The sequence below is a fragment of the Tyto alba genome, unplaced genomic scaffold (genome assembly GCF_018691265.1).
Source record: "Tyto alba isolate M040663 unplaced genomic scaffold, T.alba_DEE_v4.0 Super-Scaffold_9, whole genome shotgun sequence".
Classification (NCBI taxonomy): domain Eukaryota; kingdom Metazoa; phylum Chordata; class Aves; order Strigiformes; family Tytonidae; genus Tyto; species Tyto alba.
In genome coordinates this window covers 2,216,985-2,229,194 of record NW_024881330.1, presented here as the reverse complement: position 1 = coordinate 2,229,194, position 12,210 = coordinate 2,216,985, and the positions used below count along the sequence as shown (strand labels likewise).

The following is a 12,210-nucleotide window of genomic DNA, read 5'->3' as shown; positions in this document are numbered from 1 at the left end:
AAGAGATCTCAGAAGTAACTTCAGGTTTTGCCTCGTGAAGCTTTGATCTGGGAGAGTGGAAAGAAAGAGGCTCGCTTAAACCCTTGCGAAGGGCCTGATCCTGCTCTTCATGCTGTGGGAGAGGAGCCCTGCAAAGCCAGAAGATGGGAAAAGGCTCGTGGTTAAAATTAGGCATTAGCAGGGCTCTGACCCTCCTCCCCATGCCAGGTCATAAAGCTCAAGGGCCTTTTTATTAAAAGCAAAAAATCCTGTTTCTTCTCTAGTATTTATGATGTCAGACTTTGCATGAGTTTTTCTTAAAAAAAAAAAAAAAAAAAAAAATCCCAGCGTGGTTTAGATGAGCATTGCCTCCAGCACAGCTACCGGGCTCTGGATTTGGGTGCCCCAGCACCAAACTGGTGCCTCTCCAACCTTTCCCACAGCTGAACCTGTGCTGGGAGGCATCTTATCTGCTATTGATCTGATCTTACTGATCTAATAACTGGGGTGGAGTTTCTCCCCTCTGGGCTGGCCAGCACCTGTAGCTCCATAAATCCGTGATTTCCCTTCCCGTTTTCCCCCACTCTCTTCCCACCCACGTGTCTCCTCTCCTATCCCCACAGGCGATGCGCACCCCGAGCCGCAACGAAGCCGGGCTCGAGCTCTTGATGGAGTATTACAACCAGCTCTACTTCCTCGACAGCCGTTTCTTCCCTCCCACGAAAAGCCTGGGTGTTTTCTTCCACTGGTTGGTGCAGCTTTCCCCATCCCACCGGGGCATCGCGAGTGGGGAGGGAGCCGGGGCCAAACCTCCATGCCGGGATCGCTGCCTCGGCAGCAAAGCCAGAGCTGGGTTTTCCCCTTGCTTTGGGCTTTTTGTTACCCTGGGTGGGTTGGTTAGGGGAGAGCGGGGCAAGTGTGTGCCCCACGGGGCTGAGCCGTGATGGGAACGGTGACAACGAGCCCACGTAGAGCGCCGAAAACCCTCCAGGCTCCTGTACCCGTGGGCAAGGATCCGGGGATGGGCAGGAGTTGACTCTTCCCTTCCCCAGGTACGACTCGCTGACGGGGGTCCCATCCCACCAGCGGGCACTGGCCTTCGAGAAGGGCAGCGTGCTCTTCAACATCGGGGCCCTGCACACCCAAATCGGAGCGCGGCAGGACCGCGCGTCCCTGCCGGGGCTCAACCAGGCCATCGATGCCTTTCAGAAGGCAGCCGGTACGTGGATTCCTCCCTCCCCTGGTTCCCCGGGGGCAGGCAGGCAGCGTTTCCCTGGGGTGGGAATGACCCAGGCGAATGCAAGAAAAGGGAGGGAGCCGTCGTGCAAAGAGGGAGGAGGACGGGGCGTCTCCAAGGGGCCACAAAACAAGTGCGGGGTGGCACCGTGCTGAATCTGTGAGGTATGAAGAGGAGCTGGGATGAGCCAACAGCCACCCAAAGGGCTCTCCCTTGCCACACGGCAGTAGGGATGTCCCAGCTGGGGAGAGAAGAGTCTGCGAGCAGCTGGGAAAGAAAAGGGACCCTGGGGCTGCCATCCCCCGGGGCTGCCATCCCCCAGGGCTTTGGAGAAGAAATCTGTGGGCACAAAGGTGGTTTAGAGAGCGAGGGAGGGACCCCCGGCCCTTTTTACCCCACCAGTTTAATGTGTGAGCTGGGTTGCCAACTCATCTCCTCCTGTGCTGATGGTGGGGAAACCTTCATGGTCCAAAAGACCGACCTTCCCGCTTACGAGCCCGGTGGCTACCAGGAGCTTCTCCCTTGTGCAGGTGCCTTTAACTACTTGAAGGAAAACTTCTCCAACGCTCCCAGCCTGGATATGAGCGCCGCCTCCTTGAACATGTTGGTACGGCTGATGGTCGCCCAGGTCCAGGAGTGTGTCTTTGAGAAGATGACCTTGCTGCGTGCCCAGCACGACTTCCTTGCCCGGCTGCAGCTCGCCCAGGAGGCGGCAAGGGTGAGCACCTCGGGGAGGAGAGGACCTGGTGGGGCTGTCACCACTGGAGAGGCTCCTTCTGTGGTCAGCAGAACCCCCTCAGGAGAGGCCAGCCTGCTGTCACTGTCTCCAGATGGATGTCCTACATCTCAACCCATGGCTTAGCAGCTTGTCTCTTGACACCCCGCAGGTGGAAGACGTCTACTCGCTGGTGCACCAGACGATGACCCAGGCCCACGTGAAGGACTACGTTCCCTTCTCTTGGACCACCATGGTCCACGTCAAGTCGGAGCATTTCAAAGCCCTCTCCCACTACTTCGCTGCCATTGCTCTCTGCGACTGCCCCGGTGAGTGTTACAGCTCAGAGGCAGCTGCTGCTCGGCCAAGTGCCGGCTCCACGTTTCGGAGGTGTTAGCCTGGTGTTTGGGAGGGATTGCAAAAAAAAAAAAAAAAAAAAAAATTGAAGGGAGCCATGCAGAGAGTCAATCTGAAGTTCTTGGAATGCTCTGAACTGTTGATCTCACTTAGTGACTCAGCAATTCATGCACTGGGCAGATTTCCCCCGTATTTCTGGTTTGCACGGTGCTTGCAAAGCCTTTCGAAGAAGCTGAGCAAAAAAGTGCCGTGGGGGTGTCACCTGCTGTCCCCCTTTGGGACTGGGTGGGTAAATAGGGCGTCAGCTGCCTGCTGACCGTGCGTGTGCCGGTGTCCCCGGCTGGGCATCCCCAGGGGCACCCTGGTCCACGTGGAGGGGCAGCTGGGGAGCTTCAAAAAGAACAATAAAGCCAAAAAAACCCCAGGATATCCCTGAACAAACTGGTCTGGGCTACTCAAATTTAATTACCAGCCTCGTAGCCTGCTCTCCTGGGCATCCCAGGGTGGGAGGTGCTGGCAGCAGGGTATGTGTGGCTGCGGCAGAGCCGGGCTTCAGGGAGCCAGCTGGAGCACAGACGTGGGATGCGATCCGTGATCTCCATCTGTGCCGGCACTGACACCCGTTGGAGCAATTTCGGGTCAGGCGAGAGGATCTGGGCGTAGGCAGGCGAGAGGGCACGCCGTGACCGGTTGTGCCGCCCCATCGCTTGGTGGGGTGGCTGAGGACAGGCTGGGGGACTTCTTGGGGGGGATGGTTGCCGAAAGCAGAGCTGTGAGGGCGACGGTTGCCAGACTGTCCCAGCATCCTCCCCCGCTCCGGAGTCTGCCCAAAATCTTGCTGCCAGGCTTGTGCCGCGTAGGCGTTGCAGAAGCAGGATTGAGGAAGGAGAGCTGCTGGGGAAGAACCGGGAGAGAGTGGGATACCGTGGGGCTGGAGCCGCTCAAAGACAGAAATGGCAGAGGATGATGATGGAACTGGGTTTGCATGGGGTTGCAAGGGACAGGGCAAAGCTTTCCCCTAGAATTTTGGGGCTGTTTGCCTGTCCTAGTAACCTTAGGTGCTGAGGGAAACACAAATCTGCAGGAAACACCTAATTTGGGTGTTTGGGGATTTTTGTTGCTCCAGCTGGAGCTGCTGCTGTGCGTGCCCGTTCGCTGCCTCCCCCCTGACCTCCTCGTTCAGAATAACAGATTTTTTTTTTTTTGCTCCCATCACCAGCTGGCAATGAACTCCTTACGCTGCAGTTTAATCCCCGGAGGGGATGCTGGCACGGAGAGGGCTGGCACAGGGAGAGCCAGCCCTGGGGCTACTGGTTCCCAGCCCACTGGATGCCAATACCAGGGTGCTCACCACGCTTTGGGATCTTCCATTTGGACCAGCACGTCCACAAAGCTCCCTGGAAACCTCTGGGTTGCTTCTTACTGCACTCTGTGCCCAGGGGAGGAGGCTGCCGTGCAACCCTGAGCTCTCTGTGAGCCAAAGAGGATTAGGAGCAGCTTTGGTTGGAAATAAAGGTGTAAAAATCAAGTGTACAGAGCCCAGCGTGGAGCGCCTGTGCTAGCTGTATCCATCTCAGTTTCTGCGTTGAAGGACCCCCTTGGTTGCACTACAAGCTCTCTGCCCATGCAGAGGTCCTGGGCACAGCAAGGAGGGCTCAGCTCCCAAGTTACACTTCATTCTGCCCTGCTTTTGTGCTCTAGTTGTTATCTGACTTGGCTTCGTGTCACTCACCTCCAGGTGGGGAAAACCCAGGGCTCTTTATTTCCCATCCTGCTTCCAGACCGGAGGGAAGGAGATAAAAGAGCCCGGATACTTGTGCTGTGCACAGGACAAATCCTGCACTTAGCCTCAAAGCCTGGTGCAGCCCTGAATGTGAGAGCTCGTCCCTCTCCCCATCGGGGACGCGGTGGTTGTCGCAGGCTGCGGTTGGGTGAGAGGCAACTGTTGCTGAAGTTGTGGGAGCCACATGAACGTGGATGTGGCTTCCTGGTCCCCTTGTCCCCACTGCCCCGGGGGTCTGGGTGGCCGAGCAGTGCCCTGACTTCTCTCTCAGCCCAGCCCCACCCGTTTGTTTCACGCAGCGACATCCGATGCTGAAATGCCGGAGCAGGAGAAGGCTTTTATCCAGTTCCACGTCACCATGCCAGAGGGACCGTCGCTCCGCGTCCTGCTGCAGGACCCTGAGGAGAGGAGAAAGCTGGGTAAGCACCTCAGTGGGGGCAAAAGTTCTTGCAATAAAACCTCGATGCACAGGCAGTGAACTCCGTCAAAACCCTACCCGTGTAGGCACGGTCTCCACGAAGGCGCGTGAGCTGCGGCGGGGGGATCTCTCCAAGAAAATGCACCTTATTTTGGGGGGGGGGCTTGCTTTGAAAAGAGCCTCACCTGGGAAGGGAGGAAAGCATCACAGTTCCCCGTCAAGGTGTTGAGGAGCAACTCACGGTGCTTGCACCAACCTGTCCAGGCGAGTTTGACAGTAAAAACCCCGGCGCCGGGGTGTCGTGTGCCAGGTAACGTCACCCAGAGCAGCGTGGAGAAATCCGCAGGGACACGGGGATCCTGGAAGCTTGGGCTTGCCGTTGCCTTGGCTTGGTGACAAGAAGACACGGCAGATGCCAGGGGGCGGCTTTTTTAGCTGCATCAAAAGGCCTGGGAGACGAGAACTTCCTCCCATGCGGATTTTCAGCTTCAGGGGAAAAACAGTGTGTTGCTTATTCAGCTGAAGTCATGTTTTGGCAGCCCCCTCCCTGACGAAGCTGCAACGAGAGCAAGCTCAGCTTGATTTTGGGGTGTCCTCTCCTGTTTGCCTCTGCCAAGAGCTGCCTCCGGGTGCTCTTTCCCCTCATCGCACACATGTGAAAGGAGACGGGTCCCACCAGCCATGAGTTTGTCATGTCTCTGGCCCCAGCAAATTCCTCCTGGCTGCTCGGCCAGATTTCACTGCTGGGGATGGGAGGTGGAGGACGTGCACGAGGAGATTCTTTAAAGGAACCCCAAAACCGGAGGGTTACGGCAACACCCCTTCAACACCCTCAGCTGCTGTCGTCTGGTTTCACGATTTGCATCAGCCCAGCTTCCAGCTCTGTCTGCTCTTCTTGGAGGGGGGGAGTGGGCCCTGTTCAACATCTGCTGGTGAAAAATAAACATGCAGATGCCAGCCTCGGCTCTGGTTTTGGTTTACAGGAAGGGAAGAATCTTGCGGCATTAAAATCATCCCCCTGGAAGGATATATTTTTTTTCTCCCTTCCCTTGTCTCCTAGTCTTACAACGTTATGTTTTATCAGACATAATATATTCCACCATCTTCAGTAGAGCAGAACCAAAAGGTGGCACAACTTGCACACTCGAACCTCTCTTCCCCATAATCTCTTGGAAATAGCACAAGTAATTGATAATCATTAAAAACTAGTTGCTTTCTTGTTGATGGTGCTTTGGTAAACTGCGTTTGATGCATTTGATACAACTACTCTGAAGAGTCTCTTCCTCTCTGGTTTCCATCCAGCCTCGATATATTTCCTCGATTGTGACTTCTCATGGGGGAAAGGAGAGGTCTTCATGCCACTGGCCGCAGTCCTCATAATTCTGGAGCAAACTCCAACCATCTCCCTGGGTTATGTTGCCACCGTGTGTCCTAAAACTGGAAATGCTACAGGCACACGTGTTTCTATGATACGTGTGTATATATATATAGCTTTATCGGTAGTTTAGCGTTGGATACGGGTATCTCGATTGCAGTCTCTTGCAAAGAAGATGCTTGCAGTGATATCCATGGGTCATCGTGATTTCATCTCTTCCGGCCATTTTTCGGCTCTTCTGTTTTCCCGAGGATGGGAACATGTCGAAGGCAAGTTGAGAGGAGCAAAGCAGGAGCAGATGCCGAAGGGGATGGAAAAGCAGGACCAGCAGGGCAAGGAGAAGGCTTTTCTTAGCCTAGAAAAGAGGGAGACGTGTTGCATCTTCCCAAAACTAAAAGGCTAATACCCGGAGGACGGGGCTTAATCGTCCTCTGTGTCCCTCCCCGGGGGACGCAAGGCGATGGAGAGAAGTTAATTTGCAGAGGAGATTGAGGTTAAGCGTTCGGGGGGACTTCGGGGGCGGCGCAACGCGGTGGCAGCTCCTTCACCGTCGGTTTTCGGGAACATCTGCCAGCTCCGCTGCCGGCGCCGGGGGAGTGAAGTAGGTCACCCTTCCAAGGTCCCATCCCAGCCCCCTACATCGGGGGCTCGAGCTGACGGCTGGGACCTACTCCATTTAACGCACGTTGAACGCCTGGCAGGCTGCGAACGTGACTGGGCTGTCCCTGAGTCACGTCGGGTGACACAGCCGCCTCCAGCCGAGCGAGCGGAGAGGGACGGGGCTGCTCCGCTCCACTCGGGCTGCCATCTCTCTCTGCTCCCTCGCAGGCAAAGCTCACCTGAAGAAAGCCATCATGAAGCACGAGGAAGCCATGAGGATTCACGGTTTGTGCAAGATCCTGCGGAAGATGGATATCCTCCAGGAGGTCCTCTCCTTCGCCCACAAACGCTCGCTGAGCAAATACTCGGAAATCGACCACGAGGAGGACTTCTTTGAAACCGGAGATGCCCCAGACATTCACCGTAAGTGTTTTGTTTTTCAGGGCAGGGTGCAGCTGGGGAGGGGATTTGTGGCAGGTGGGATGGGGTGGGCAAACTCCGCGGGGAGTTCGTGGCATGGCACTGTGGACCAGAGCTCCCTGCTTTGGCGGTGGAGCGTCCCGGGGGGCTCTGGGTTACACGTCTGGCAGCTGCCTGAGCAGGTCCCAGCTCTTACGGGTCGTAGCATCCCTCCTCGGGGAGCACTACCTGACCCTGTGTGCTTTGCTTTTCTCTCCCTGCCCCTAGCCAAAACGCACCAGAAACCAGAGATAAAACCCCCCAACTTCTCCCAGGTGAAGGTGACCGACCTCTTCCACAGGCTGGTACGTACAGCTCCGGGATGGAGGTTGCCCCGAGGGAGCAGACATCTCCCTCCTCCTCCCCTGCATGCTCTGCTTGCCTGGTTTCCTTCCTCCCCGCAGCCTCTTCTCCCTCTCCTGGTGCAGCTCTCACGAGTGGCTTTCCAAGGAGGATGAGCCACCTCCTCGCAGGCAGGGACCCGTGCAGGAGGAGGGCTGGGAGGGCATGGATCCATCTCTGCAAGACCTAAATGGGTCACGAAGCTCCTCCAGTGCACAGGGCGCAGGCATTTTGGGGGGGATTTACTTAAAAAGGACCCAAAGGGACCCTTTAGAGGAAGGTTTTTGGGGGCAGGGTGGGGCCAGCTGGGAGGCACCAGGAAAATCCCACTAGACCTTTATCCCTACCCTCTTTAGGCTTACAGGGTCCTGGGGAGCAGGACTGAGCTTCGAGGCTGCTGTGGGACCTGGCGGTGCTGTTCCCCTCCCCCGGGCACCCCATAGAATAGAAAAGTAGGAAAAAGATAGGAAAATAGGAAAGATTTGGGGGAGGATCTGACCCCGCAGAAGTAACCTGTCCAATAGCCTCGCACCCTGCTGCTGGACCACCCCAGCCAGGCAGCAGTGATGTTTGTTTTTTTTTTTTTTTTTTTCTGAAGGGAATTAAGGAGCCACCTCTGCCCACTGGAGCTTTGTTTTGTTTGCTCCAGGATTAGAGAGTCTAAACTGATGCCAGCTCGCTGACTGTACCAAGACGTCCTCCTCCTGCCTTGCAGGAGTGGGGCAGAGCCAGGAGGATGTCCAGACCTAAGCTTTGGGCAGAGGGTTGGACCAGAGACCTCCCGAGGTCCTTCCCAACCCGCATAAATCCGCTGCTGCTCATAAACCCAACGTCTGACATGGGCTTTTAAGCACCTCTAGCTTCATAGTGCTTAAATCTGCATTTTTGGGCATGCAGGCAGGGTAAACCACCCCGTAGGCTCTAAATCATCCTTAAAAAAAATACAAAAGCCAGGCTTGCTTGCTCTGCCTCCTCCCCATCAGTGGGTGTTTCCGCAAGGTTGCACGTCCCCGGGGCGTTGTGCTGGCACCCAAAAAAAAAGTGCTTTCCGTCTCTCTGCCTTACCCCAGGGGCCCCTTTCGGTTTTCTCGGCCAAAAACAAGTGGTACCCAGCGCGGAGAGTCCACCTGATGAGAGGAGAGAACGGTTTTGGGTTCACACTGCGAGGAGACTCCCCCGTCCTCATTGCTGGTGTCATCCCGGGGGGCTGCGCTGCCGTGAGTACCCCAGGCTCTCGCTGTCCCCGTGGGGATGCCTGGAGATGAGGGGTCAGGGCTTGCCTCGGGGGGGTACCCGATGGTTTTTGGTCTGACCACTCAGTTGGTGACTGCACCGGTGTGCTCAGGTGGAGGCATCCCTGCCGGATCTCAGCCTGGGGCTTGCAGGTGGGTGTCGTGAAAGAATGGAGGTATTTTTAGGAGACAGCTAAAGAAAAAAATACGGAGGGTAGCTCAGATTTTAACTGCTGGCAGCCGCTCTTTGGCAAGCACCCAGCTCCCTTCTCCCCCATTTTGGGACGTGACAGCGGATGGAACAAGGTGGCATGTCTGAAACGTGAGTTATCTCAATGGGAACTCACTGTACGGGCTCTCTGATGTATCAGGGGCAACTTTGTTTTCCAGCAGAAGCTTGCTGGAGCATCCTGGTGGGATGCCTGAAAAGTCTCCCCTCTCCCTCAGCACTTGTTGACGCCTTGATGGATGAAGGGTGTGCCGAGAGCCTTGCCGAGCCTGTTTGTTTTCTCAAGGATTGAGGCTTGCAGGAAATATTTTAAGTTGTTTTGTTCTGGTTTGTTTTTTTTTTTTTTTTTTTTTTCCTGGAGACCTACAGCATTTAGCCTTTTTCGACGGGTCAGAGCTGAATGCACCTTCTGCAAGGCTGCAAAAAGTCACAGGGCCGAGCGTTTACAGCGTGATGGATGTCAAGCAAGACATTCTTAGCCTGCAGAGCACCCTACTTTTGCAAGCGTGCCGCGAAGCAGATGTAAAATCTTTAGGATGCTGAAGGCATCAGCTGTCCTGTGCTGTAGGTGGAAGGTGGACCCCACCCCTCCCTCTGGCCCGGATCTCCACAGGATTGGGACCTACGGAGTGGGGTGGAGGCTGAGCAGAGCTCCTGCAGTGGTATCCGCGAGCTGAAACGTGCATCTTCTCTCTTCCCCCCGCAGGAAGCCGGGCTGAAGGAGGGAGACTACATCATCTCGGTGAACGGCAAGGACTGCAAGTGGTCCAAGCACGCCGAGGTGGTGCAGCTGCTGAAGAGCACGGGGGAGGAGGGAGTGGAGATCGGTGTGATAACCCTGCAGGGTTCAGAGGGACCGAAATCCGTAAGTCGCATCCCGAGCCTTAGGTGGGAAACTGCAGAAGAGGTTCCCCAGTGTCTTGGTGCGGGGCTGAAGCCAGGCATGGCGCCTGCAGCCCTGGCTTCACGTCCTTCTCCTTTCCCCTTCCCAAACAGGCAGATAAGAAGCCAGCAGCAATGTCCTCGGGCAGCGGGCTGCTGAAGAGCAACAAGGAGAACAGCCGAAAGAGCCTGATGAACAGCAAGAGCGCCAGCACGCTGCTGGTCTGGAGCAAGAAGAGCAAGAGGAGCAAGAAGAGCACCTACGGCGTCCCCTTCACCGCGGTGGGTGACAACGAGGCCACGTACTGAAAGCCACCGCCGGGTCAGGCTGTGGCCCCACGAGCTCCGGGGCTGGCTGCCCGTGGACCCTCGCAAGCACCAGTGGCCTGTCGGTGCTGCAAGGACCGTGGGGACGTGCTGCTGGTCAGAGCCTCTCCAAAGAGGCGAGCGCTGCACAGTACCGGACCCCTCCGTCTCCCAACCCCTGTGCTAAACGATCCTCAGCTAAACAATGTGGGGAAACGCTGGTTTATTCTCAATTTTTTAAAATATTTTTTGGTTTTGGTTTGGTTTTTTTTTTTTTTTTGCTCTTAAGGGGTCGTGGGGAGCTGTGCTTTGCCATCAAGCAGGGACTGGTTTGTGTCTTCTGCTCAGTGCAAGGAGCAGCCAAACCAAGCCCCGGCCATTAAAGCAAAAGCTGTAACCTTTAGCATCTCTTGGGCTTTCTCTGCAAATGGTGGAAGACGGCGCTGCTGCCACCGCTCGCCGAGAGCTGCTGGCAGAGCTGACTTGTTCAGCAGCTCCAGCTGGAGGTCACCTTCGACTCCCCTTTTTGGGAGAGGGGATAGCTGGGGCATCCTTGACTCACAGTGACCCCATCGTGGGGTCCAGGACAGACCTGCCCAGGCAGCACTGGGCTGTGCATCTCTGCCGCGGTACCAGTTAGGGATGTCCCAGTGAAATGGGTTGAAGTTAGGGCAGGTTTGACCATTTTTCAGCGCTCTTTATTTTATATTTTTAATGGACACCCAGGTGGGCCCTGCTGACACAGCCCAGCTGCACAGCCTGCTTCTTTGGAAGAAAAGGGAAAGACTTAACATGCATTTGTTGTCTCTCTTTTTTTAATGAGTAGAGGTGGATTGCCCTAAATATGTGAGTAGATTAATAGCTAAGAGCCTTGGGTTTTTTTCCTTGGTATGAGATTAAAATTCCGGGAAGATAGCTCCTCCAGATTATTAAACTACTAAATTTGTGCTAGTATTGGATCTTGCACACATTGCTAATATCCTAACACTGTGCTGTCAGCATTCGTACCCGAGCTGGGCTGATGGATACATGCATCTTGATAATTGTACTGGAAATGCTGGGAGACTACGAATACGCGCTTAGATATATTGGCAAAATCTTCTCAACCCCATTTCTGCCTTGTGCATTATTTTTCTGAAGGCTAAAGAGCTGTCTGGTCTTCAGTGCTTGGATGATCTTGGTAGGTATAAAATACCCTTCAGAGACGCAACTGTATTTTTGTACTTTTTAAGTCGTGACAAATTTGTAGCGGTCGTTTGATGAAGTGAACGCGCGCTGGATCACCGTCGCGAGAGCATCCCCCCCCCCCCCCCCCCCCTCCCCCGGGGTTGTACCATGACTTCTTCTAGGTGGCTCAACGCCCACGTGCCAAGCTTTCGGCCCTGGTTTTGTTTAAGGAGAACTAAAGGAGGGCTTCTAGCTCTGCGTTATCGATCGAGACGCCTCTCCGTAGGCTGAGGCATCGTCAGACGGGATCACGGGTCCGCCTGCCGCCACGAGGCCATCTGGCGCAGTCAGATTTTCTGTGTCATCTTGCCAGCTGCTTGGCGCGGGAGTGGGGAGGAAAAGGCCACCTTGCCATTAAAGCACCCTGGCAACATCTTGCCCCCTTCCCTCCCCCTCCCCCCCGATCCTAAATGCGTTGCCGACACAGACGTCTCCGGGCTGGAGATGTATTTATTTAGAACGTGCACAAGCGGCGAGCCTGCGCGTCGCGTTCCCACCCGCATCACCCAACTCCTCCGTTGGCGTTGGCGGAGGGGTTGTGTTTTGTGTGAGTTGGATAATTTTCCTAACACTGGTGTTTTCATCTTGTTTTTTTTTTTTTTTTTAATTTGTACGTGGACTCTCACCTTTTATGGATTAAAAAGCACTGATTCAAAACCACTTCGTAGCGCCCTTCTCTCGTGAGTCACAGGTGGATCCGCCAACCGTGGCGGGGGGAACAAGCCCCGGTGGGGGTTCCGAATGGGTCAACTTTGGGTCATGTTTGCAATGAATCTGGAGCTGTTGAGGTTGAGAGAGACCATTTGGCTCTAGGGTGGCCTGATCCAAAGCAAACCAAAATCCTAAGCGTCCGTATTAACCCTTTGCGGACCGTCTTCATCTCCAACGTGGTGTAATGGGAGCTGGTGGCTTCGTCGCGTGATTTATTTAATGGAAGTAATGTGGGAGGTGAGGAGCGGGGCTCAGGCTTAGATCCTGTGGGATTTTTCTCCTGGAAAAAAAAAGAAACCATTCAAGAAAGTCGTCTTTGCTTCATACAGCATGTTTTGATCTGCTGCTTTTGGATTTC

General features: G+C 55.1%; 1 protein-coding gene across 8 annotated transcripts in view; it reads left to right on the top strand.

The window, feature by feature from the left end:
• Window positions 1-12,210, top strand: part of RHPN1 (rhophilin Rho GTPase binding protein 1) — a 43,038-nt gene that overhangs the window by 19,489 nt on the left and 11,339 nt on the right. For 4 of the 8 annotated variants that reach the window (XR_006164703.1, XR_006164704.1, XR_004409824.2 and 1 more), the window contains exons 6-15: window positions 603-727; window positions 1,032-1,198; window positions 1,747-1,934; window positions 2,104-2,260; window positions 4,371-4,490; window positions 6,693-6,887; window positions 7,152-7,228; window positions 8,336-8,482; window positions 9,433-9,591; window positions 9,723-11,094. Coding sequence is in view for 4 of the 8 variants with exons in the window: in XM_033011758.2 (XP_032867649.2) it covers window positions 603-727; window positions 1,032-1,198; window positions 1,747-1,934; window positions 2,104-2,260; window positions 4,371-4,490; window positions 6,693-6,887; window positions 7,152-7,228; window positions 8,336-8,482; window positions 9,433-9,591; window positions 9,723-9,917 (1,530 nt within the window). In the remaining 4 variants the exon portion in view is untranslated. Of the gene's footprint in view, window positions 1-602; window positions 728-1,031; window positions 1,199-1,746; window positions 1,935-2,103; window positions 2,261-4,370; window positions 4,491-6,692; window positions 6,888-7,151; window positions 7,229-8,335; window positions 8,483-9,432; window positions 9,592-9,722; window positions 11,794-12,210 lie in introns of those variants that run through there. The other 4 variants (XM_033011758.2, XM_033011756.2, XM_033011757.2 and 1 more) reach the window with 1 other exon arrangement.